Genomic DNA, 25,466 nt, shown 5'->3' with positions numbered 1-25,466 from the left:
TCACTTAACCCCCATTGCCCTGCAAAAAAAAAAAAAAAAGGCACCAAAAATAAATATATACACACATATACTCATACACATACACACGTGTGTGTATGTGTTGTCTCCTCCACAGAATGTAAGTTCTTTGAGGGCAGAGACTTTCTTTTTCATCTTTGTTTCTGCAGTGTCTAGAAAACAGGGTCAAACACATAGTAGATGATTAATATTATACTTGCTGATTGAGAAATCTCAGCCTGTATCTTTTTTTTTTTTTTTTGCGGGGCAATGGGGGTTAAGTGACTTGCCCAGGGTCACACAGCTAGTATGTGTTAAGTGTCTGAGGCCGGATTTGAACTCAGGTACTCCTGAATCCAGGGCCGGTGCTTTATCCACTGCACCACCTAGCCGCCCCAGCCTGTATCATTTTAGGAATAACAGTGGAACAGGATTTAGTCTGTAATGAAATTTTTCAAGGCCTCACAAATGCTTTGTTAAGTATAAAATTTAAAAAGCTCTCCAACTCTCTCCCACAGGATTCCACCCCTAACATCACCTGCAAGAGTTCTTGCAATCATGTTTAACTTGTTGAGAAAGAAAGAGACAGGCAACAAAAACTCTCCTGCACTCTATCTTACATTGTATAATGTCTCTTATATTCTCCCTGGAGGTGTGAGCCACACTAACCCTTAATTCGAGAGGTTTGGCCAACTACAGGTATCAGTGTGTAAATATATGTGTTTTATGGAGACTTAAATCTCCCTAATTGTCTCTGATAACACTCTAAATAGCCCAGGTTAAATGATCAAAACCTGGCAGTCAAGTATCCAATTACTGTAGGTCCTTTGCTCTCTCCCGGGGCCCCTTTTCTTTTCAGGTTTATCTTGTGGGGCACCTCCAACCCTTGTACAGATTGCTTGGACAATAGCTCAACTTGGAGAACAATGAGAAACTGATTTAGTCTTCAACTGACTATGGGGTCAGAGAAAGGGCCTGTTACTTCATGGAATGGTGACTTTAAAAATGTAAATAAATGTGCATATATTTAAACAAATGGGTCACGGACTTAAAAATATGAGTATGCCCGAATATATAAGAACTAAAAAGCTTTATTCTCCCTCTTTCAATGGAGTCCCAAGGCTGCTTTTCCCATAATCAAAATGGCATATCCTACAAGGAGCCTTTCCTGCTATCTCCAGGTTTTAGTGCCTTTTCCCCCCTCCAAAAATTACCTCATATTTATATATTTGTTTTTATGCATTCTGCATATATTTATAATGTGTATGTGTTGTGTCCCCATAAGCTTTTTGAGATGCTCGGAATTGGGGATACAAAAAATGAAACAACCCTTAACTTTGTTTTGTCTGCTTATTAGACTGTGAGCTCTCTGGGAATAAGAATGTTTTTTGACTTTTTTCTTCTCCCCAGTGCTTAGGAGAGAGCAGAACACAAGTTGCTAATGCATGGGAGACTTGATAGAGAAGTACTGAAGTGGTTCTTAATCTTATTTTGTGTCCTGGACCCTCTGGCAGTCTGATGAACATTGCACACCCCTTCTCAGAATTATCCTTTTAAATTAACAAAGTAAAATACAAAGGCACTAATACCTATTGAACATTTATATACATAAATATATATATATATAAATATATATATATATATATATATATAAACACCAAGCCAATTCATGGACCCCCTGGGGGCCCACAGAACCAACAAGAGTGGTTTCCGGCACACATCTGTAACCCCGATTACCTGGGGAGGCAGATCTCTTCAACTTGAGAGTTAGAGCTGAAGGAGGCTATGCTGACTGGGTGTCTGAACTAAGTTTGGCATTAATATGGTGTGGTCCCCCAGGCAAGATCAAGGGGTTGAGGGTGGGACACCAGTTTGTCTAAGGACAGTTGAACCAACCCATGTTGGTCAAAGCTCCCTGCTGATCAGTAGTGGGATAAGGTCCATGAGTAGACTCTGCATGTCCGATCTAGTTGAGATAAGGAGACCCACTCATGTATTTGTGTATGTATATGTATGTACACATAGGGATAGGTACGCATACATGTAGAAGGACAGGAGGTTCATTTTAACAGAAACAATGTAACTTTAATTAAGACACTAGTTAAAAGGAAGTTTTAAAGGCTCACCCTCAACTCAGTGACACTAAGAAGTGATGAATCTTGATTTTCCCTGAGGATAAGTTAAATACACTTTTCTTTGTTAAAACATAAATTTTCTAGTGTTTTCTCATAAACTTATGCTGTTACCATACACATTTTCTCTTTTAAGTTTCAAATCTTGTTCCAAAAGCAGAGAGAAACAATTTTCTGTATACTATACCTAGATGCCTGCTTGGGCTTGGTCACATACACGTTCTTAAACTGAGGTTCATAGATCCCCACCCCCCACCTCAAGTGGTCCATTGATTTTGTTTTTAAAAATATGTTTATGACTATTTCAATATAATTGTTTATGCATTTTGGTCTCTGCGGAGACCAAAAGTGTCCTCACATAACATATATGGGACAAAAAGAGAGTCAGAATCAAGAATTGATCTTATTTGGAAAAAAAATCCAGTGCTTGAGGAGTAAGTGTCCCAAGGTTAGTTAAAAGGGGCCTATCAAAGAATGACCAACTGATTAGCTCCATCATGGTGCAAATAAAGCCTCAAGTTACATTCCAGATGGGCCGGTTGCCACAGCCACAGCCAAGTTTCTCTGAGCCTCTTTCCACAAAGGGGACTGTTGCAGAGAGTGGCTAAGTCCCTACAAATCCAGGCTCACTATTACAACTCTAACTCCAAGTCCGTACAGCTTAGCAGTTTCTAACTGAAGGACAGACACAGTGCCTTTTTCTGTTTTTAAGCTATTCTTATAAACATCTGTGACAGTTGTGATTCTCCCTTCTTTTACCAACACCCCAAGAATTGGACAATCAATCACTTAGGAGGCAGCTCATCCCTTACCAACCTATTATACACTGATGGGTTTTGCAAGCGCAATCCACCTTAACCCGTCAAAACATATCATTCAGAGAATATTAGAGAAAACTAATAATGTCATAAAGTTGTTTCAGGGAAAAGGAGGTGGAGTTTTAAAATTAATACCATTGTTTCATATCTTCCCAACACATTAATGTAGCAAATGTTCTATGCCTGAAAGTACTTTTAAAGTCCTTGTCCTCACGAAATCTGTTTTGTAGTTGCAAATTCTCTACCAAGATATATTGTCTCAGATGATGTTACTATGGTGAGCCAGGATTGGTTCCAGAGTTTCCAGGAGAGCCCTATTTGGGCTTCTACCTATTGGGTATAAGTCCTGCAAAAGGCCCTTTTCTAGCCTTGTAGAACCCAGTTGAACAGATGAGAGACAGAACAGAAATCTGCACCTATTCATTTTTCCTGTCTCTTACTGATACAAATATCTGGGAACAAACATTACACTTAGAATAGCCTACTTACTTTATACCTACAATTAAAACATGCTTCCTAGACCAGGTTGGGGGAGTGGGGTGAGGGAATAAATAAGCCACAATTCCAACCAGAGTGTACAAATGACCAGAAAATAACTCTATCCTTTGATGCCTCAATTAGATTGGAGCTGTCCCTAAATTCTCAAAGGGCAATCAATACAAAGTTTTCAGGCTGCTCCCAAAGTTCTTTCTCTGTCCCTATTAGCAGAGTACATGTTTTTGGAGGGCCTGGCTCAGCCTGGGACTGCACAGTCGTGGAAGGCCAGGCTTGAAGACTAGGGCCCCCACACCCAGCTAGTAAATTTTTTTTTAAGTACAGAAATGCATGGAACTTTTTTTTAAAGAGTGGGAAGGGTTGAAACTGCTGATTTCCTTAAGTAGTGAAAGATTCATAAGATTTAGAGCCAAAATGGAACGTATCAATAAGAATTCAATAAAGTCAAGTACAAGTGGGTAAGATTGAGAGGAACTTAAAGAAATATCATTTTTAGAATAATTCTATCCATCACATAATTAAACTGTTGACTTGCTTAAAATAAAAGTCATGTAACAGTGAAATGGAAGCTGAAATCCTCAATAACTGTGATACGAATCAGGATAAAATACCAAAGGCCTCCTCACTATATGAAAAAATGCCACCTTCAACAGATCTGATTCAGATACTGTCTTCCTCTTATCACTAGAGAAACAACAAAAAAGGAAAATGAAGGATTAAATTCACAGCATTTACACACGACCCAGGTGGTGATGTGGTTTGGGTATGAATTTGAAGAGCAGTTTTTGCTCTGGCTTCCTGAACATGCTCATCGATGCTGCTTTTCCCCTCTAAAGAAAATACCTGAAGAAAAACAAATTATTTCTTTTCTGAGGTGTTAAGTCTCTTCATGGCTGGAAGGGACAAATGGAAGTTTGACACCATCGATGAACAGACAGCCCCACTAAAGGCCACTTTCACCACAGTGAGGCTAAGCAAGGCCGAAACCAATTTCACCCACTAGTTTTCAGAAAAATTTTGCAGTGTGCTTCTAATAAACTCTCCTAGGTTCCTGCTTCAAAACATCTAAAGAACCTTTTGCATCTTCTTTTTCAGTCTCTGTTAAGACAAACTCAGAGTTTCACTGAGTTAACACATTAATGTCCGATGGGTCTTTTTTAACAGTTTCTTCTTAGGCCACATTATCTCAACTTTCTGTGAGACGTACTCACTTCCCCTTCCCTTAGATTTCCCATAAACATCTTGAATTTTTATTCATCTTCATAAATCCTGAAAGGGACAGCAACAACAAACAAAACCAGATCCTTTATGTTATTGAGGGCCTGTATACCTGAAGAAAGACAATTGTATTGAGAATTAAAGAAATGTCTTCCATTTACAGACACCTCAGTAACTGCCACTCCTTAGCCATCATTGGCATTTTCAGGTTCATCTACCAATAAATACAAATCATTGAGGATGCTCTGAATGGGGTGGGTTACCCGGTGATTTCCAGTCCTAACACCTCCAGGCAACAGATGCAGTAAACAAGTGGTTGCTTTGTTATGCAAATACCAAATGGCAGGGATGCCACAGGGTAGCTGCCACCCAAGACCCAAAAGCTTACACAAATGGTCACCTACCTCTGACACCTTTGATGGGAACTAAACTGAGGGCTCCAGGAAGAGTTAGAAACTCAAGGCAGCTAAGAACACAGTGAAAGGGCAGGAAGGCCGAGGTGAATGAGTGGGAAGAAGGCTGAGAGGTTGTCTTCCGGTTAAAGTGTTTTTGATCTCTTACAACATTAAAAACAACAACAAAACCCAAAACCCAGCTGTTAAGCATTAAAAAGCAAAGACTGCAGTTCAGTTGGATTCTAAAAAATATTCTGTAACTAAACACACACAGCCTTGTGGCTAGACCTGAACAGCTTCTGGAATTATGCAAACTCCAGTGTACCACGAGAAAACATTGCCTAAGATAAATCTGTTTAAAAATGCAGCAGGAAAAAAATGGCGCACAGAAGATAACCACGTCAGCAAGAGGGAATTCTGTCTACCTACAGCCTTCACCATTTAACACACACAGACATACAGACACACAGGAACACAACATTGATTTCGACATGTCTTCCCCAAGCTCAACAGATTGACTTCAGTGTTTCAATCAATTCCCTGAAAACACAGGGCTTTCACTTGATCACCAGTGCCACTAGATCACTAGAACAACAACTCACATTTATATACATGATTTGAGGTTTACCCAAGTACTTTTCTCCTAGCCACCCCGTAATCAAAATCCTCAAGCAATTTCTGCTAGACTAAGTTGAGGAGTAGAAAGGAAAGAGTACTGGTCCCGAAGGGAACAGAAAAGTTTGGAGTTTTCCTTGGATCTTGTTCATCAATGCCAGAAAAACTGGGTTGGGTGTAATTTTTATAAAAAGGTAAAAGTCAGTCTCACCTTCTAGGAATCATAAATAAGGAGGCATTAGACTTTTTTTTTTCCTAATGGCCATATATGTGTATATTTATCAGCATTTTGGAAGCTATAATTCAGGACGTTGAAAAAATTGTTATCCTAAATATTTTTCAACAGAAGCTCCCCTTTTTGGTAAGCCTGATGCCAAATACTATTTGCATGTTCCTAATTAAGACTATTTAGACTCTAGAACTAAAATAAAAAATCAGGAATGGCTTCATTTGTTCCTATAATCAAAACCAATTCTCCCATGCAAACATTAAAGTTAATATCTTATATTTAATATTTATTTAGTCCACTAAATAGAAGTTCTCTTGCATATTCACAAATTTTAAAAAGCCAGAATCATGTTATGAATGAAAGAATCAGAATTCCTAATCTTATTCAGTCATATTAATAAATTCACCTTTTTAGGAGGGAGACCAGTGCCTGTGCTTTTAAGTATTTCCTATGAAACCCAAAAGGTCTATTTTCCAACTAAAAGAATAAAATCAATTGCTTAAAGACCAAACTACTTTTAAAAGTCTGATAGATTTTGTCATTAGGTAAAAGAAAATCACTGGTTTTCATATTTTATTAAAACAAATAGTAATTTCTAGTCCACAGTACTTATGTAAATCTAAATCTAATTCTAGTTAGCTAATAATATGCATTCTATCACTTCAAAGGCATGAACAAAAGATATTCAAGATCATCAGAAATAATCATTATCATGAACTGATTACTATTTAAATCAACCTTGGGTGACTGTGAATTTTCTTTCCAGGAGGTAAAGGGTTCAGTTGGATACTGGAAGGTGAATGGTTCTTACTAATAAAAAAACTTTGCCCTATCCATGACTCAGCAAACATTTATTAAAATACCTCTTCTATCCTTGGTTTTAACACTCCACACAATCTATAATGAAACTATGATCATTAGTTTGGGGTGCTGCATTTGGGCCATGTTAACTAGTCTCACTCTCCCTCACCCCCAGGACCACAATTAAAAAAAAAAAAACCACCATTAATCTATTATGTGCCTTTGATTCAATAAGGTAAAAGAGAGAGGATGGATCAACACAAATACATAACCACCACAGGAGAAACAACTCAGAGTCAAGCTCTACTGACCTGTTATGTCATCTTTCTGTTTAAAAAAAAAAGCCACCAACCTATTTTTGTTTTATAAACAAGTATGCTACATAAATGCTACATAAATCAGATTTTTCAATTAGACTTTCTTCTACCCAGTGAAGTCTTTTATTTACTCTCCCTAGGAACACAGAATATACTTAACACTTAATACAGCTGAAATTCTAGTGAGTTATGCCAACACAACCTAGAACTTTTTCAAAGTTACATTTAATTCATTACCTAAAAAAGAAATAGTTCTCTATGTAATACCTTCATATACTAGCTTGCAAAAATTCATAACGGAGCTGAAAAATGACACTATTATTAACAAATAAAAAATGGAAAGCCATTGTGGTTTTTTTTTAAGCTGAAACGGGCTGATCTAGATGGCTCTAATTCTTTCTACTTTATTATGCTTCTTTTTGATAACCACTGGACACCAAAAACTATGCAGTACTTAGATAACTGAAAGAGTCTATTAAAAATTTCCTTTCCATATAAAAAGAACAGTATACTTGTAGTTTGCGGGGTGTTTTTACTATTATTAAAACAGAGTTGATGCAAAGCAAAATTGGAATGATGTAATATGTGGGGATATCTCCAATTAATTCAAAAGCCAATATTTCAAGGTCAAGTTCACCAAAACCACCAAGCAAATACAGCAATCATAAATTCAGTTTGAGAGCTGGTGTGTAACATAGAAACATTCAAGTATTTTTTTAGCCAAATACTTAGTTAATCACAACAGTTTGAATCTGGGGAAGGGGGAAGGAAGCTTTAAATAGAAATATATTACTCACTGTTCTAGGGATAGGTGGAGAGAGAGATCCATTTGACATGTAAGGGTCATTATTCATATTTGGCATCATTATATACCCAGAATAACCGGAGTAAGATGGGCCTTTGTTGTATAATCCTCCATCTGGATGTTTTCCTGCTAAAAATCAAGCAAACAACAAATGATTCAATGATTTTTTAAAAATTTCTAAGTCAATTTATTTTTGTATCTAAAAGCTCAAAAGAAACTCCACAGAAAAAACCTGTTTATATAATACATTAATTAAGATTTTATATTATACATGGATATACTTTAAATTAGCAGCACCTGTGTACTTGAGTTCTAAAAAAAGCCTAGCTATATAACAGATGTTTTTAAAACATGTGGTTCAATTTACTTAAACTACAGACTTATGTTTTAAAAAATAAAATCTGTCCATCCAACTTAATTTGACAGGGTGGACTAAGGTACCAAAGTTTCAAAAGCATAGATCATCTCTCTTTACATACTGTCTGTATTTCCAGCTTTCATTTAGGTTGCCAATAATAGGAGCACTTAAAAAAATCCTATCTTAGTTATAAGAAAAGAAAAAAAGAAATGTAAAACAGACTGGAAGAGTTGTATCTGACAATATGGACAAGAATCTAAATTTATAAAAGATTTATTCAGTAGGGCTTAATTTTACTGCAACACCAACATCCTGTCAATAGCAGCAAGTATTTGGAATTGTTCTGTGCACATAGATCTTTGTCTCTCGACCACTGACTTTGTGGCCAAGAAGAAAGCATGGCATCATACAGTCAGACAGCTTCACTTCCTCTGCTGGCTGATTCATTGCATGGATGAACAATTCATCCTGGTCATGCCAATTTTAAGGAATTAAAGAGAATAGAAATGCAGTCTTGTATACAGGGGAAACCTACCCACTGTTGGGACCTATTAGCTGGTATGAAGCTCTTCCTTTAATCTAACAAAAATGTATTCTAAATCTATCCCTCGCGGCCTACCCCCACCTCCAAATAAAAAAACAACAACAGTCAATGCCAGAAATAGAGATTGAAGGATCATATGATTTAGAGCTGAAAGAGACCACTGAAAGATCCCATAGTACAGCCCCCTCATTTTAGGGAGGAGTAAACAGAGACCACAGGCCCAGAGGAGTTAAGTGATTTGGCCAAGATCACACAGATGGGTGGTCAGTATTTTGTAATTATTACTGATTTTAAAAATACAAACCTTAGCTCTCCATCTTCCTAAATTAAGCTACCAATTAATCCATCAACAAGCATCTTTAATGAGTCTACCATGTGCTAGGCATTGGGGATACAAGGACCAACTGAAATTAAATGAAATAATGCCTATCTTTTCTCACCCCAATATATTAACACATATATAGTTCCATCAAAAAACTATGGCATGGACCACTTACTGTAATTCTTAATTTTATTTGAATATATATAATTATTATTTTAGAAGAAAAGAAAAATGAAATTTCATTTAACATAAAAATATAACAAAAATAAATAAAATAAATTTTATACATAAATAAAAACAAATCATCCAAAATCATTCACCAATAGTGATGGTTTCAGAAGGGGAGAAGAAAAATGAATGTTTTAACACTAAAATATTACTCCATGTGCTTTTATCACTAAACTGTTTCTCTACCATGAGAGTCACATGTCCATCAAAATATGGACAAAATTTAAAAACCAAGTAATTCAGTCACACTTTCTCATTCGTGTTAAATTTTATAAAAACTACGTATACAATCTTACAAAGTTAGGGCAGACTGGGTCACTTGAGCATATATATATATATATATATATATATATATTTTTTAAATTGTGTCAGATTAGAATATTTAGCAGCAGCAGCCACCGCCTTACCTTCATCAGGGTGATCTCTGGCTTTGTCATGGTATGCCTCCTGAGAAGTTTGTGCTTGTCTAACCACCTAATCACACAGCATCCATATCACCAAAAGAAAGAGAATCTCATGTTACAGTATGTAGCAACAATATATAACAATTAACTTCCTACAAACATTTATATAGTGGTAATATATCTATATAATCTCTATATTTATAGCTAGCTATGTTATAGAGATAGATATCCTTCTAAAGCTATATAAAGCTATAGGTCTTTATAGCTATGTAATATGTATATTTTAGGCAATAAATATGTGATTATATAATTATTCAATATGTAATAACACATATGTAACATGCATATTTTAATAGTGGTAATATTTCTAGGCTGAGAACTTTTAAATTATTTTAAAATATAGTTTAATAATGTGGAATAACAAAGTGCAGATTAAGTATATTCCCTTTCTGTGTCAAGGGAGGGTTAAAGGGTATGAAAGGGACAAATGCTGTGGAAGCATATTAATTATAAGTTATAAAATAAGAAAAGTAAGGGGAGGGGAGAGTAAGGGAAAGATGATACTTGGAGACCTATAAAAATTAAAGAAGAAAAACAGTTCAACTTAAGTACTGACTCTGAACCCAAGACTTTAGGCCCAAATCTTTCTGGTGTTTACTTCTTGGGAGATCACCAGAAAATCATTTAACTTCCTGAGACTTAATTTCTTCACCTATAAAATAATGAGGTTTCCAAGTCCCTTTCACCTCTACATCTTCAATCCTATGGTGTATATTTTTGACCATGTGTTTATCCAATACTTTTATAAACTCTCTACCAGTTAAATATATATATGTGTGTCTATAGATGTGTGTATATATAGATGTATATGTATATGGAAATGACCTTGTTAGAATCTGCATTTAGCTCTGATCAAGATGATGTTGGGAAGTCACGTGGAGACTTAATTCCATTGAGCCTCTATAGTATCACCCTGATATTCCTTCAGACATCCCTATTTACCTGATTAGAACATAATTTCGGGGGGCATAATCTTAAATTTTATTTGGCATCTTGAAAATGAAATTTTAAACCTAAACAAATCAAAAACACAGTAGCAGCCTACTGATTAGTTCCCTGTAAGATTTTCCCTAGGGATCATATCAAGTCTTCAACTACTGTTGTTTTCCTAAATAAACTTCAGTTTCCCAACTAATAGGCTGCCTGTTTCTGTTTGTGTGTACACTTTGAATCTGGAATAGCACCCTAATTCTGTGGCTGATAAAGGAAATTCTTCCGACAACTACAGGCTCCTGAACGGGGCTAGGTAATGTCAATTGTGACAACCATATCAGTGACTCAGACCCAGGCAAGTGCAAAACGTACACCCTCACCCTTATTAGTTTTCTCCCATCTAGTTTCATGCCCTTTTATTATCCACTTCAAATACAAAGTGCAATATTGCTATTCTCTCCTACCACAGCATTTGTCCCTTTCATACCCTTTAACTCTCCCTTGACCCAGAAAGGGAAGAGAAGGCAATTGAGGCTACACTATTCTCTCCACATCTAGGATTTTATGGTTGTTTTTTGTTTTGTTTTGTTTTTTTGTATTTTTTTCCCTAAGAGAAAGTAACATTCCCCCAATGCCAAGTGAGCCCTGAAAAAAAGGACTTCGATAAGCATAAAGATACTCTCCTCCTCCTTCCAAACACGCACTTTGGGGAGGGAATGTCCTGTTATACCTTGGACCCTAAAGGAAGACTCAAGCGCTCTTCGGACTTGCTACCTCTCCGACACTCAGGCTTCCTCGGGATGTGGGGGGATGTGGGATGTGTTCATCTTTCTTATGGCACTATCTTCGTAGAGCCGTTCTATACACTCAGCCTTGGTGAATGGGGTCACTGACTTAGATGTCTTTAGGGGAAAAGCACTGGCATTATAGTTTGGGGGTTCAATCCTGATAATTTCCCCAATCCCCGCGTAAAGCTGGACAGTTATCGGACGTCCACACACATCTAGTAGGTTTTCTTCCCGCCCCGCCCTCCCCCCTTCAGTTGTCTTCCCTTTTTTCTTTCAGGCACCCACGTGTTTCTGTTTACTTTACTTTGGTTACTGGCGCTATCTCAAGAAGCGCGAGCCCAGGGGAGAACAAGTAGACCAGATAAAGAGCCGTCGATCCTCCCCCCACCCCCATTCCTTTGGTGCCACGGCCCTGGCTTTTCCTCGATTTAAGCCCGCGTTTATGCATCTTGGTTTCAACACCCAATAGCAACAGACACGCGCTTGGGAGTGGGAAATGGAGGGGTAGGTAGGTAATGGCGGGGGGGGGGGGGTATTGAAGAAAACCAACGTGCTGTGAGTGAAGAGGCAACGACCTTGTGGGCACCACATCTGGGCTGCTGCAGATTGCTCTGGGCCACAAGTGACGGGCTTCAGCTACCGAGGCTGTCGTTTCTGAGTGGGACGTCGGCAGCTCTGTCTCAGGGCATGCTGCCCCCTTCTCATCCCCGCCCCCCACAGTAGTCCCCCACACGCGCTCTCTGCTTCCCCAGGCCCCCCTCGCCCCCTCTCTTGATTGGTTCGCCGGTTCTGCAGCTGGCAGCCCCTGCCTCAGCTCCTGCCCCACGCCCGCAGCCCACCGCCCTTCCTCTCCGCCCCTCCCCCCATGCTTTTTGGTGGTTTAACGCACTAGGGCAGAGAGCTACCGAAGGAGATGAAATGTACGCATTAAAATAAACTTTTCACTAACTGCTAGTATACCCCCCCTTCGCCCCTTCCTTTGCCCCATCCTCTTTCTCGTCGTCTCTCGCCCACACTAAGGAAAGAACCAAAGGGGGCGGAGAGGAAAGAAAAAAGATGTAAAGTTAGAAGAAAAGTCCTCAGGCCAACTAGTCCAACTCCTTCGTATTACAAAAGAGGAAACTGAGGCCCAGAGAAGCTATCCAGGGCTGAACTCTGTCCTTCTAGGTTAGGTCCTAAGAACTCCTGGGAAAGACGAACGGGACCGTTTCTCGTGCACAATCTCAATGACCATATCAAGGAGTCCCAGAAAACCACTAACTTCAGAAGTTTGAATAGACATACACACAGACATACTTTCTCTCTCTCTCTCTCTCTCTCTCTCTCTCTCACACACACACACACACACACACACACACACCTGTGCACACAAAGAGCATTTACTTAATGGCCTTGCACTTCGCCAAAATCAGAACTTATACTTTCAGCACCCCAATTATCTGTGTCCCCACTCACACTTACATAAAGACCCACAAACACAGCCAGTCACCCATTTCTTTTCTTCCTCCCTCGCGTGCGTCCCATGCCTTTCCAGGCTGCCGGGAGTGGGGAGCTCACCTCATGCCCGTTGCTGGCTGGGATGATCTCGGATTCATTGACCAAGGAAGATTTGATGTCGGCCAAGTCCCCTTCCTCTTCTGGGTGACTAATCTCCGCGAAGATTTTTTCTTTCTGGGGATCGCCTTCGTCTTTGAAGGGGATCATCTCATCGGTGGCGCACAGCTCCGGGTCCCCCCCGCCGCCGCCGCCACCGCCTCCCCCCGAGAGCTGAGGCATTCCTGCTGCTCTCCTCCGGGGGAGCGACCGCAGCAGCGAAGACACAACAAAAGCACACAAAACGGTGGGGGGAGAAAGAGGAGGCAGGGATTGAGAGTTGAAACTGGCTTGCAAGCAAAGAATGGAATGGAGACGGTTCTTGCTCAGGGGCAGCGGGCCAACGAGCCTCCTTTGCAGTCGCGGGTGCGGGTGTCCGCGTCCCTCAGTGGTGGTCGCTTAGCCGTGCCTCCCTCCTCAGAAGGGAGAGCTAAGCTTAGGCCCGGGAGGAAGAATAGCAGGAACAGCGAGGGAAGCTGTCGTAGTCGGCTCTCTTCCCCGATCTCCTACGCCTCTGGTAAGCGAGGCGCTCGCTCCTGCTTCACCACCCAAAGTCCCTGCCCTCTGTTGTGTCTGCTGGTGGAAGTTGATGCGGGTGATGAAGGGGTGGGGGCTCGCCAGAAGTGCGGAGGCGAAGCAGGCAGGCCCTCGGCGCAATCTTCTGGATCTTCTGCACTAAGTGGGTATTAGAGTCGTTTTGTTTTCAAAAGGGAGTGACGGAGCTTGTCCAAAAGGCTCCGAGTTCGCGTTTTCCCACGATGAGAAGCTGCAAGGAGAGTCAGGAGAGAATGTGATTTTCACTTCCTGGCGCAGCGATATTTGTATATGGGCATCTAACTCTGTAGCAAATAATCAGTAACCTGGTGAAGATGCGTGTCCTTACAGGTTATTGTTTCTTTCCTCTTTCTCTTCGCCTTTGCATTTCGAAGCCCATTAATCTGTAGATGGAGATGGAAGCAGAGGAGAGAACTAAGGGGCAGAGAACGAAAAAGAAGGAAGGAGGACCGGAGGGAGGGAGGAAAGAAAAAAGTTTTCCAAGAATAAAGTTTGTGCCACCGGAGGTGTGGAGAGCTGGGGGCGCAAGCAATCAAAACATTGGCCTCTGTTTCACACATACACTCACCCACCCACAAACACACATGCACACAAAAAGAAAAAGAAAATCCTAGTCTCAGATACAAGCCAAACTCTTCTTTGTTTCCAGCTCAAGTTTCTCTCCAGCCTTAATTCTCTCGCACTCTTGATCACTTGCTCGCCACCCTTTAGCTGGGTCCTTGGTCTCTGTCAGAGCTAAGCCCCTCCACTACTACTGGAGCCAAGGGGACGCGCGGAGGAGAGCGGGGCCGGGGGGGGGGGGGAGTTGGGGCGGGAGGGGGGGAGGGGAAACTGACTCCTGCTGAGAGCAAGGACTGTGGAGCCTCGTCCCGGCGCCTCTGGCGGAGTCCACAGAGCCTGGAGATCAGGGGGAGGCTGAGGGGCGGTCGGGGCTTTGAGGGTTCCTCCTCTTCACTCTTCTCTGCAGGTGAGCGGCTGCGCCTCCCGGCCGCTTCTCCACCTCCCTCGCCTCTCCGGCGCTGAAAAGCTATCCACAAGCGTCGGATCTCCTCCTCCTCCTCCCTCCTGGACACCCCCTCCCCCCTTCACTCCCCCGCCTCTTTCTTTCCTTGGCTGGCGGCTTAAAGGGTGGGGGGGCAGAGGAGGTGGTGATTGAGGGTTTTTTTTTTTCCTTTTCTCAGAGCCTGTAGGACTAGTCCTCAAGCGTGTGGTGTGTGTGTGTGTGTGTGTGTGTGTGTGTGTGTGTGTGTGTGTGTGTATGTGTGTGTGTGTGTCTCGGGGGAGAAAAATTAGGCAACTTGGACAGGGAGAGAAGGATCTCGTGGCTGCCCTTTCTGCCCTTCAAAGGATCGATATACTTATGTGAAGTTGAAAATGGCGGGGGGGGGGGGGGGGAGTGATGCCTTTAGGGTTTAACATCTAATTTTTCTTCCACGTCCCCCACATCTTCCAGATGCCCCCCACCCTTCCTGTTCTCCTCCTACTCCTCCTTCCTCTCCCTCTCCCTCTCTCTCTCTCTCTCTCTCTCTCTCTCTCTCTCTCTCTCTCTCTCTCTCTCTCTCTCTCAGAAAAGGGGGAGAGGGAAGATGAAAGCAAAGCCGCCGCTCTGATTGACACCACATTGATAGACGCTCTGAAAGAAGGGGATGGGGGGGAGGGGGATAAGCAGAAAGGAGAAAATGGGGAAATGTAACCACACAGAAGAATCACTGCTTAACTAAAGGGAGAAAAGATGGGGAAGGAGAAGAAAGCCACAGGTATATACATATACACACATATTTGTAGATGTATATATATCATGCATATATTCACATTTGGCTATACATACATACATATATGCATGTACAATTAGTACATGGGATTGTAAAAACCAGAACAAACTTCCAGGCTTTGAAGAAGTTGAACATCTTAATTACAATTCAAATGATCACTCTTTCATCACTTTTGTTCCACAGGCATTTTAGGCAGCTGTCCTTTGGATGCCCTAATACACACAGTAGTGCACGAAAGAATGTGGGCACCAAATGTATAGAGCAAGGGAAAAAGGGAAAGGAGTCTCAGGAAGGCACATATAGACTGACTGTAAGTAGTATATGTCAGAATGCAAGATCAGTAGATGAACAGGCTCGGAGAGTAAGGTGAGGAGAGGACAGGAATCAGAGCCACAGCGCTGCTGTACACTCAAAAGGGACTCTTGCAAGGAAAGAAAAAAAAAATCAGAATTCAACCTCAAATGTCCCCTAATCGCCCACCATCTTCTTGGAACTGTGTACCAGAACTATGCTTTGAGAACTATTATTATGATCATCTTTTGTTACGTTTAGGGGAAATTGAGGTTAGAAAGCACAATTAATTTCAGAAAATCATTATATTTTGCTACTTTTGCCAAATCCTCTTAGCTAGAGGAATATCTCAGTTTACTTATTACAACTAGTAGCCATCTGTCTTCCTTGAGTTGAAAATGAGATTTGGTTATATTATATAAAAACAACTCTACAAAGATTCCTCATCTTTTCCCTGGGGCAAAAATAACACAAAACTATTAATTGTGCAGTTGACTGTCATCAGTCAGGGATCGTGACAGCACTATGTATGTTATCAAAAACTTCAGCCATTGGTAACTACTTCTTTGGGCATGGGATTTTACTAAACAACTTCTAAAGAATGAAAATATTTGAAAGGGTTTACCTTTCCATGAATAATGGATGTTTAGTAGTTACATCATTAGTAATATATGGGGAGTTTGGGATAAGGATAAAAGGGGTGGCAGTGAGGGGAGAAGGAAGTGAAAGAAATTCAATCCACTTTGAACAGCTGACAATTTTATGCCTTAGAGGAAAAACAAAATCTTGCTACAGTGGATCAGTAAACTAATGCTAATAGAGTTGAGAAGAAATCCTTCTTCCTTCCTTCCTTCCTTCCTTCCTTCCTTCCGGGAAGGGAGTGTAGAGGTGCTTCCTTTAATATTAGCATGTATGGTCGGTACCCTAGATACGATCATGAACGTTTATATCGTCTGATAGTTAAAAGGAATTGTGTGCAAACACGGGAGACTTTAATTAATTATGTTAATAATGATCAGAAGGAAAAGAAAACAGACAATTCAGCCCCACCAAAGCAGCCAAATGTTCCCTTTATGAAATAAACAGGCTAAGGAGAGAGGGTGCAAGTAGAATTAAGTAGCCAAATTAAGATGTGTACCTGCGTGTGTGTATTGGGGGCGGAGGTGTTCTGGAAGCTGAGGAAATCGAATGATCACTCACTGTTTTCAGTGATAAACCTCATTCGAATCCCATTTTCTCCTTCCTGTTAATTGTTTGGACCCCACTACTCATTTGGTCGAAATGGTTGGGAGAGGACTGAGAGAAGATGGGGCTTTCAAGAACGGTCATTAGAAGGGAAGCCACCTAATGAGGACCAATTTAAACAGTCAAGAGAAAGGAGGTTCCATTTGGTGTTTTATGTTAATAGTCTTTGGAAACATTATTTCTAACGAAAATAATCAGACACCTTGGGGATACGAAATGTTTTGTTATTTTTACTCTGCAAATGGCAAAATGAGAGTTTGGGGATATTGTGGATCTGCTGGTGCTATTGCAATTTGAAACGGCCTAAAAACCTAAGTGGGCAACAAGGTGATATTTCAATGTGCATTCTGTCTTTCCCAAGGCTGAGAGAGGGAAGAAGAGGAGGAGCGAGGAAAACCCCGGAAGATGATTTCCGTTCTCCCTAATGGTTTGTTTGCAAGGCTCTAGCGGGGAAGTTTCTGTCACAGGGCTATACTAATTGCGTTAGCGATTAGTGTGTAGGACTGCAATTAGCATGCAGGCGTCCCATGTAATCACTGAGATTTGGATCACAAATCAGGAGTTGGTACTGGGACGCCAGTATCTAGCACTGGGTGGGTTTGCTTCTGTTGACTGGAGCGGGTGGCGAGAAGTTGGATGCTGCAGGTTCTCCTCTCCAGGATGTGGGTTTCAGAGGGCGTTTAGATGCATTTGAATTTCGACCGTGAAACAATTGCTAGGGGTTGGGTGGTGGCGGAGGCGGTATTTCCCTGATTCCTTTAGCTTGTTTGTTTGGGTTTAGTATGGGACTGAGCCAACAACACTTCCTCCAGCCCATGCAGGGGCTGGCTTTCTTAGTGAGGATGAGATTACCTAAACTCTCAAAGGGGAAGTCGAGGCGTGCACATGCTTCTAACGTGCTACAGAGGTACCCTTCAACCACGGGAAGGGGGAAAGGCAAGATCACCTTAATACAAAAAGTGACTTCGCTGCTAAATATGTATGCACAAAATAAACTTTAAAGGGAGAAAAGCGGTACCCACCTTGATTCAGTTCTCCACCTCCACGGACCTCAGGCCCCTTCCCCTTTTTGGTTTATGTGGGCTGGAATTTTTCCCAGCTACGATTTTGGTGGGAGCAGAAAGGAAGGCGATGGTGGCCTAAGGAGGGGAGATGGAAGGGCAAAAGGAAAACGAAATAATTTACCGCAGGAAGACAGACGCAGAAAACCTTGACTCCAACGACAGATTTAACTGGAAACGGCACAAAGCTGTCGGCACCTTCAGTTTATGAGGGAGGGAGGATTTGAAAGAGAAGGAAAAAGAGAATAGGCATTTTTGTTTAGAGGGCAACCTCCCCCAGCCCTCAAGATATACAAACAGAGCCCACTCGGGGGGACTTAAACACTTCCGGGAACTCCAAATGAATACTCGATATATCAGAATTAGAATGACAACAAACTGCATCGTTCAACCATGCAAATGTTGCTGCGGATTGGATTTAACTGTTCCATAGATCCCTTTTATTGTCTGGGAAAACTGTGGAGCGAGATCGAGCCTCTGAACCTTCTCTCCTCCCCATCCCCATTCTTAAGACGTGTGAGTGAGTGTGGAGTGCGCCCCATTCACCAATCCTTAAGAAATCAGTGTTAGCCCTGTAGGCTGGTCCTCAAGGATTTCCCCATCGAACAGAGATGGGGACGTGAAGCGTTATCACACCGCTCGGTTCACAAGATCTAGCTAGCGGAATTAGAATGTCCCTGCAGTCATTCTGGACCAGGAGAGCTCATCACGCTAGCCCCGTCCGAGTCCAAGAAATAAAACGTTGTCAGTCATTGGCCAAGAATAAAAAGGGGCAGGAGGATGAAGGAAAAGGGAGCCAGGAGAGTCTGGAAAGGAATCTTAGAATAAGAAGGGAATCCAACCTGCTTTTCGATAGGCAGTCTACCTGTCCTGCCCACAAAGCTTGTTTCAAACCGCTCCCTGGGGAGACAGTGGATGGTATTTTGAAAAACGAAAGGAGGGTTTTCTAAAATCATCTCCAGGTTGCCGGGTCAGGACATGAAACTTCAATAATGGCAGTGAAACAAGACATTGATAAATTTGGGGACCCAGTGGACCAGGTTGCTAAATCCCTCTTCTTTCTGACTCTTCGCACAGTCCCAAAAAGTTCCCGAATGGCTTTCTCCTGGGACTGGGGCTCAGCCCCAGCAAGCCTCAGATCCGCGAGGGCGCGTTCCCCTCCCACTCTCATTCCCCCGACCCCCTCCTTTTTTTCTTCTCCCCTGTGGGCTGCGCGTGTATGCGCCAGGGCCCAGGCTCTGATTTAAGAGAGAAACGCCCTCCTCTGAGAGCGGTTCCTTATATAGGCAGAGGGCGGTGTTTGGAGACGACCGGGGTGGGGCGGCTGTTCCCTTTGAAGTCTGGGCGGCTGGCTCTTTCATCCTTTCTTTTTTCCCTCTCAGGCCCCTTTGTGTGACTAAATTTGGCAAGAATATGGAGTCGAGCCAAGCTTTCCACGTGTGCTCCCAGCTCCCAGCTGAGAAGGCAAAGGGTTCTCTTCCGGGTAAGGAGACAGGGAGAAAGATCAAAGAGTTTGGGGAGTTGGATCTGAAATGTGAATTGAAAATAAAAATCAAGCCTGGACACATTCCAGTTTCTAAAGAAAACCAACCCCCTTAGTAGAGACAACTGCTCGCTAGCTCGCTCGCTCTCTCTCTCTCTCTCTCTCTCTCTCTCTCTCTCTCTCTCTCTCTCTCTCTCTCTCTCTCTCTCTTCTTCTTTTACCCAATCCCCCCCCCCCAACACTGGAGCATATGTAATGAAATAAAAAAGACGCCATAGGGAAGCACTTAGGTTAGTTTTTCCAGATTTTCGTTTTGCAGTGATTTTATTAGGGAAAATATCTTGTTCATAATTACCGTTATGTGAAGCCAAATTTCTTTAGCTATAAATATTGTTTTACTTTCAGCACGTCTTCCAGTTCCTTAGCGGCCACACTTGTGAGAACGAACACACACACACACACACACACACACACACACACTTCTTTGAATTTTATTGTTTTTTCTATACCTTTAAAAATATAGAAAGTCAGATTTTGCAAAATCAACATTGAAAACATTCTATGAAAAATCAATATCGCTTTTGAAAACTTGCCAGTGGATAGATTAGAAGAGATCCTTCCCCAATTGTAATTAGCTACAAAAGTTTGAATCTGTCTGATAACAAGTTGTTGTTTTTTGGGGTTTTTTTGGTTTGGTTTTGTTGGTCAGGCAGTTGGGGTTAAGTGACTTGCCCAGAGTCACACAGCTAGTAAGTGTCAAGTGTCTGATGTTGGATTTGAACTCATGTCCTCCTGAATCCAAGGCCGGTGCTTTATCCACTGTGCCACTTAGCTGCCCCCAACAAGTTGTTTTACTCAATCTACAAGAATTTCTTCTTGAAACAGAGTGAAGGAAGGAAAGGAGGGCAAAAGGGAAAGAAGAAAGGGAAGGATAGAAGGGAAGGAAGGAGTGACGGAGGGAGAGAGAAAAGAAGGAAAGAAAAGGAAGGAAGGTGTATTCTGTTACCTATTTGTGATTTGGAGGTGATCCTTACTTCTCTAAGGCTCTGCCAGAATGACCTCATCTCTGGTTGGATAGACAGAGTGGATGTAGTATCTGTCTCCAGAAGACCACCCTACCTAAGTTCAAAGAATCTTGTGACAAGAAGACTGACACCAGGTTCTTTTCTTATATTTTCTCCTTTCTTCTCCTTTTCTTTCCAAAATAACTCTTAGAGACTACCTCCAGAGGCACAAAGGGATTTGTAGGATTATAGGATTTAGAATTGGAAGGGAATTTAGTGGTCACCTAGTCCAACTCCTGAGAATGAGAAAACAGTTTCCAGAGAAGTTTATGTGACTTTCCTAAGGTGAAACGGACAACTAGGATGTACAGAAGGATGTATACACACTAATTACCTTTTAAAAATGTTGAAATTATATAGATAACATGCATTAGCATATATATCTATATCTTCTGGTAAGGGAGATATGCAGATACTTTTATAGACAGAAATCATCTGCTTTCCTTGCCATCAATAGCAGGAACTAGACAGAGTTAACATACTGGTTCATATAAACATAGTGTTTAAAAGTATATTAATTTGGGGCAGCTAGGTGGTTCAGTGGATAAAGCACTGGCCTTGGATTCAGGAAGACCTGAGTTCAAATCCAGTCTCAGACACTTGACACTTACTGGCCATGTGACCCTGGGCAAGTCACTTAACCCCCATTGCCCTGCAAAAACAAAAACAAAAAAAACAAAACAAAACAAAAAGTATATTAATTTAAAACTATTCTCAAAGGGCTATAAAACTGTGTACCCTTTAACCCGGCAATGGGGCAAAGAGATTTTTGTGTGTGAGAGAGAGAGGCAATTGGGGTTAAGTGACTTGCCCAGGGGCACACAGCTAGTAAGTGTCAAGTGTCTGAGGCTGGATTTGAACTCAGGTCCTCCTGAATCCAGGGCCAGTGCTCAATCCACTGCACCACCTAGCTGCCCCTGAGATTTTTTTAAAGGAAAAAGGAGCCCCTCAAAAATAAATAAAGAAAGAAAAAGGACCTATATGTACAAAAATATTTATAGCAGCTTTTTTTTTGTAGTGGCAAAGAATTGAAAATTTAAGGGATGCCCATCAACTGGGGGATGGCTGAACAAGCTGTGGTATATGATTGTGACAAATGCTATTGTGCTATAAGAAATGATGAGCAGAATTCTCTCAGAAAAACCTGCAAAGACATATGAACTGATGCAGAGCGAAGTAAGCAGAAGCAGAACATTTTGCGTAGTAATAGCAATCCTGTAAAATGATCAACTATAAATGACTTAGCTATCCCTAGCATTGCAGTGATCCAAAACAATTCCAAAGGACTCATGAAAAATACTAGTCACCTGCAGAGAAAGATCTGATGGAGTCTGACTGCAGATCAAAGCACTTTTAAAATCTGGTTTTTTTTTCCACAACATGACTAATATGGAAGTATGTTTTGCATGACTGCACATGTATAATCTATGTCAAATTGCTTGCCTTCTCAATGATGGGGGAGGGAAGGGAGGGAAAGAGGAAGAGAATTTGGAACTCACAATCTTAAAAAATGAATGTTAAAATTAGTATGTAATTGGAAAAAAGAAAATATTTGGGGAAAAGTACATTCATTCTTCACAAAAGCCTTACAAAGTAGATAGTATATTTATCCCCATTTAAGTTAAGGAAATGGAGTCTAAGATAAATTAAATAATTTGCCCAAAGTCATAGTTAGTAAGTAGTAGAGATGAGACTAGAATTCATGGGAATAGAATTTCTAAGAGGCATCATGGTCTCATGGAAAATTACTTTGGCAGCAGTATTGTAGGATGGTTTGGGGTGGTGAGAGAGCCAAATTACTTGACTCTCTATACCTCATTTTCCTTGTATGAAAAATGAAGGGGTTTTCTGAATGAGCTTTAAGGTCTCTTCCACCTCTGAATCTATGTTTTCTTACTTTCAAATCCACTGATCTTTCCACTACTCTAAAATGTCTCCCTATGAATGTCACCAACCTAACACCTGTGACAACTGCTTTTATGCTCCTGAATTTAAAGAGTTGGTACAATGGAATGGGTGATTCACGTAGTTTCTTCAACTTGTTTAAAGTAAATTCTTAAATGAAATCCACATGGATGAGACAAGTAGCAAAAAATACATTGTAATGTAGTTAACATTGATTTCATCACCAAAAGGAGAAGTTATTGGCAGTACCCTTAGCTTTTTGTTTTTGTTTTTGTTTTGAGACTAGTCTCCCATATGAAAATGAAGTGGACACTCATGGACTTGATCCCATTACTGACAGACAAGGGGGATTTGACCTCCTCCATTTCTGGCCTGAGGCAATTTGTTACTTCTTAGGCAACTTAATGGCCCTTGACTCCTGGTAGGGGGAGGGGTTACCATATTAATGCTGGACTTGTTGTAGATACCCCATTGGCTTAGTTGTCTGAAGCTCAGAACTTCCCAACTCAAGAGATCCACCAGCCTCAGATTCTGGGCTAGTAGGAATTATAGGTCTATGCTACCAAGCTGGGTCCTAGCTGTTCTAGCAGAGAGGGAACAGAAATACAAACAGCCAGAAAGATAATCCCTGCCCTCAAGAAGCTTACATTAAATTAGGAGAAAACAATGAACAAAAGGGAGCTGAAAAGGGGAATGGGGCAGGTGTCAAAGTCAGGAGCACCTCTTGGAACGGAATGAAGGATGGTCAGTTTAGAGCCCTAAACAATCTCAGAAGGAACTCACCAATGGGAAAAGAGAACCATCATAGCAGAAGGGAAGGTAGTCATTCCGTTTTTTTCTGAAGACCTCTAGTAAGGGGGAAATGCAAAGGCATCTAATTCCATTTTTAAGTATTTCTAATTGTTAGGAAATTTTCCTTACATAAAGCCTATGTTTGCCTACTTCAGTGTGGAAGGAGAAAAGGGTGCTAAGGTTGGGTCCAGGTCAAAGCTCAGAAAATCATAGTAAGAAGGCACCATTCCTCACACAGTGGGACAAGAACTAGTTATAATAAGAAGCTGCTAAAAATTAAAAAAAGGAAATCAAAATAAAAACGAGTAATCAAGGGGCAGCTAGGTGGCACAGTGGATAGAGCACCAGCCTTGGAGTCAGGAGGACCTGAGTTCAAATCCGGCCTCAGACACTTAACACTTATTAGCTGTGTGACCCTGGGCAAGTCACTTAACCTCAATTGCCTCACACACAAAAAAAGTGAGTAATCAAAAGTAGAATGATCCCAACCATAGACAGCTACTACATAAGAGAAGATCTGGGTTCATATTTAGAGGGAGATACCAAAGCAAAAAAAATACACTCCTACCCCAAAGAGGAACATTAAATGGTTACAAGCCCCAAAATATTTTTTGGAAGAACTTGGAAGAAAGAACTTGAAAAACCAAATAAGAAAGATTGAGGAAAAATTAGAAAATAATAATCCAAGTATATCAAGAAAATATTGAAAGAAAGTTAACCACAAAGTTAAAAAAAAAAACAATGTGAAAAAATTGTGTTGTTTTTTTTTTTTACATATAGCTGGGGGAAAATTCTAAATTAATTGATTGATTGATTAATTAAAATTTTTAAAAAAGAAAGTTAACCAACTGGAAAAAGAGAAGGGGGAGCAAGTGACATTATAAGAGACAAATAATAAAACAAAATTTAAAAAATGAAAAACTAGAAGAGAATTTGAAACATCATTAGAAAAATAACTGATATGGAGAACAGAACAAAAGAAAAAATAAAAGAATTATTGGATTACCTGAAAGGTGTGATAAAAAAAGAATCTAGATACAATATTACAAGAAATAATTAAAGAAAATTGCCCTGAAGTTCTAGAACAAGACGGTAAAGTAGAAATTGAAAAAAATCTACCGTTCACTACCTGAAAGAGATCCAAGGATGAAAATCTGCAGGAATATCATAGCCAAGTTTCAAAACTCCCAGATTAAGGAGAAAACACTACAAGCAACAAGAAAAATAAGCAATTTAAATACTACAGAGATATAGTCAGGGTTTCACAGCAGCTTTTACACTATAAGACTACACATCTTAGAACACTATATTTCAAAGAGCAAAAGAGCTGGGGTTGCAATAAAAAATAACTTGCTTAGCAAAGTTAAATATAATCCTGAATGGAAAAAAATGGAAATTAAATGAATTGACAGACTTTCAGGTATTTGTCACAAAAAGACCAGAACTTAATGGAAAGTTCAACATATAAGATATAGGAGAAATATAAGGTATACATCAAAGACTAATTACAGGGGACTCAATAACATCAAAATGTTTACTTCTTACATGTGAAAATTATCAATATTATTAAGACTATCATCAGTATTTGGGTATTTTGAAAGAAAGATTAGGGCTGAGCTGAGTTCATTTATGAGATGACTAAAAAACAAAATTGGGTAGAAAAAGATAAAAAGGAGCCATTATCTCATATAAATGAGGTACTAGAGGAAGAACTTAGAGGAAATAGATGGGGATGGAGGGCTGGTAATGCTAGAATCTACTCTCATCAGATCTGGGTTAAAGAGGGAACAATATATACAACTATATAAACATCTAAACTTATAAAGAGATAAATATGAAGGGTCAGGATAAGAGGGGAGATTTTAAACAGGTGTTTAGATTAAGATTTAGGAGGCTGGAGGGAGGGAGGAAAAGGGAGGGACTCTTAGAGGAGTGGATAGAATAAGGAATAGGAAGGTTAGGGTCTCCCCTAAGGGAGTGATTCTTTAAAAGGGTGTGAATTAGGGAAGTAGTGGTTAGAAGTAAACTAGAAAAGGGATAGGGTAAAAAGAAAGGCATAAGGGGGCATCTAGGTGGCTCAGTGGATAAAGCACTGGCCCTGGATTCAGGAGGACCTGAGTTCAAACCTGGCCTTAGACACTTGACACTAGCTGTGTGACCCAGGACAAGTCACTTAACCCTCATTGCCCTGCAGCGCCCCCCCCCCCAAAAAAAAGCACAAGTGAAGAAAAATGGGATGGAAGTTA

General features: G+C 40.7%; 1 protein-coding gene across 7 annotated transcripts in view; it reads right to left on the bottom strand.

Annotated features, from left to right (window-relative positions):
• LEF1 (lymphoid enhancer binding factor 1) overlaps nucleotides 1-13,246 on the bottom strand; it is a 170,879-nt gene extending 157,633 nt beyond the window's left edge. For 4 of the 7 annotated variants that reach the window (XM_043973277.1, XM_043973275.1, XM_043973280.1 and 1 more), the window contains exons 1-3: nucleotides 13,017-13,246; nucleotides 9,682-9,748; nucleotides 7,815-7,948 (exon numbers count right to left, since the gene is read on the bottom strand). In XM_043973277.1, coding sequence (XP_043829212.1) covers nucleotides 7,815-7,948; nucleotides 9,682-9,748; nucleotides 13,017-13,235 — 420 coding nt within the window. In that variant the 5' untranslated portion in view covers nucleotides 13,236-13,246. Of the gene's footprint in view, nucleotides 1-7,814; nucleotides 7,952-9,681; nucleotides 9,749-13,016 lie in introns of all 7 variants that reach the window. The other 3 variants (XM_043973276.1, XM_043973278.1, XM_043973274.1) reach the window with 1 other exon arrangement.
• Nucleotides 13,247-25,466: the final 12,220 nt, after the last annotated feature.

Source organism: Dromiciops gliroides, chromosome 6 (genome assembly GCF_019393635.1).
Source record: "Dromiciops gliroides isolate mDroGli1 chromosome 6, mDroGli1.pri, whole genome shotgun sequence".
Taxonomy (NCBI): Eukaryota; Metazoa; Chordata; class Mammalia; order Microbiotheria; family Microbiotheriidae; genus Dromiciops; species Dromiciops gliroides.
This window is presented reverse-complemented; position numbering and strand designations above follow the sequence as displayed.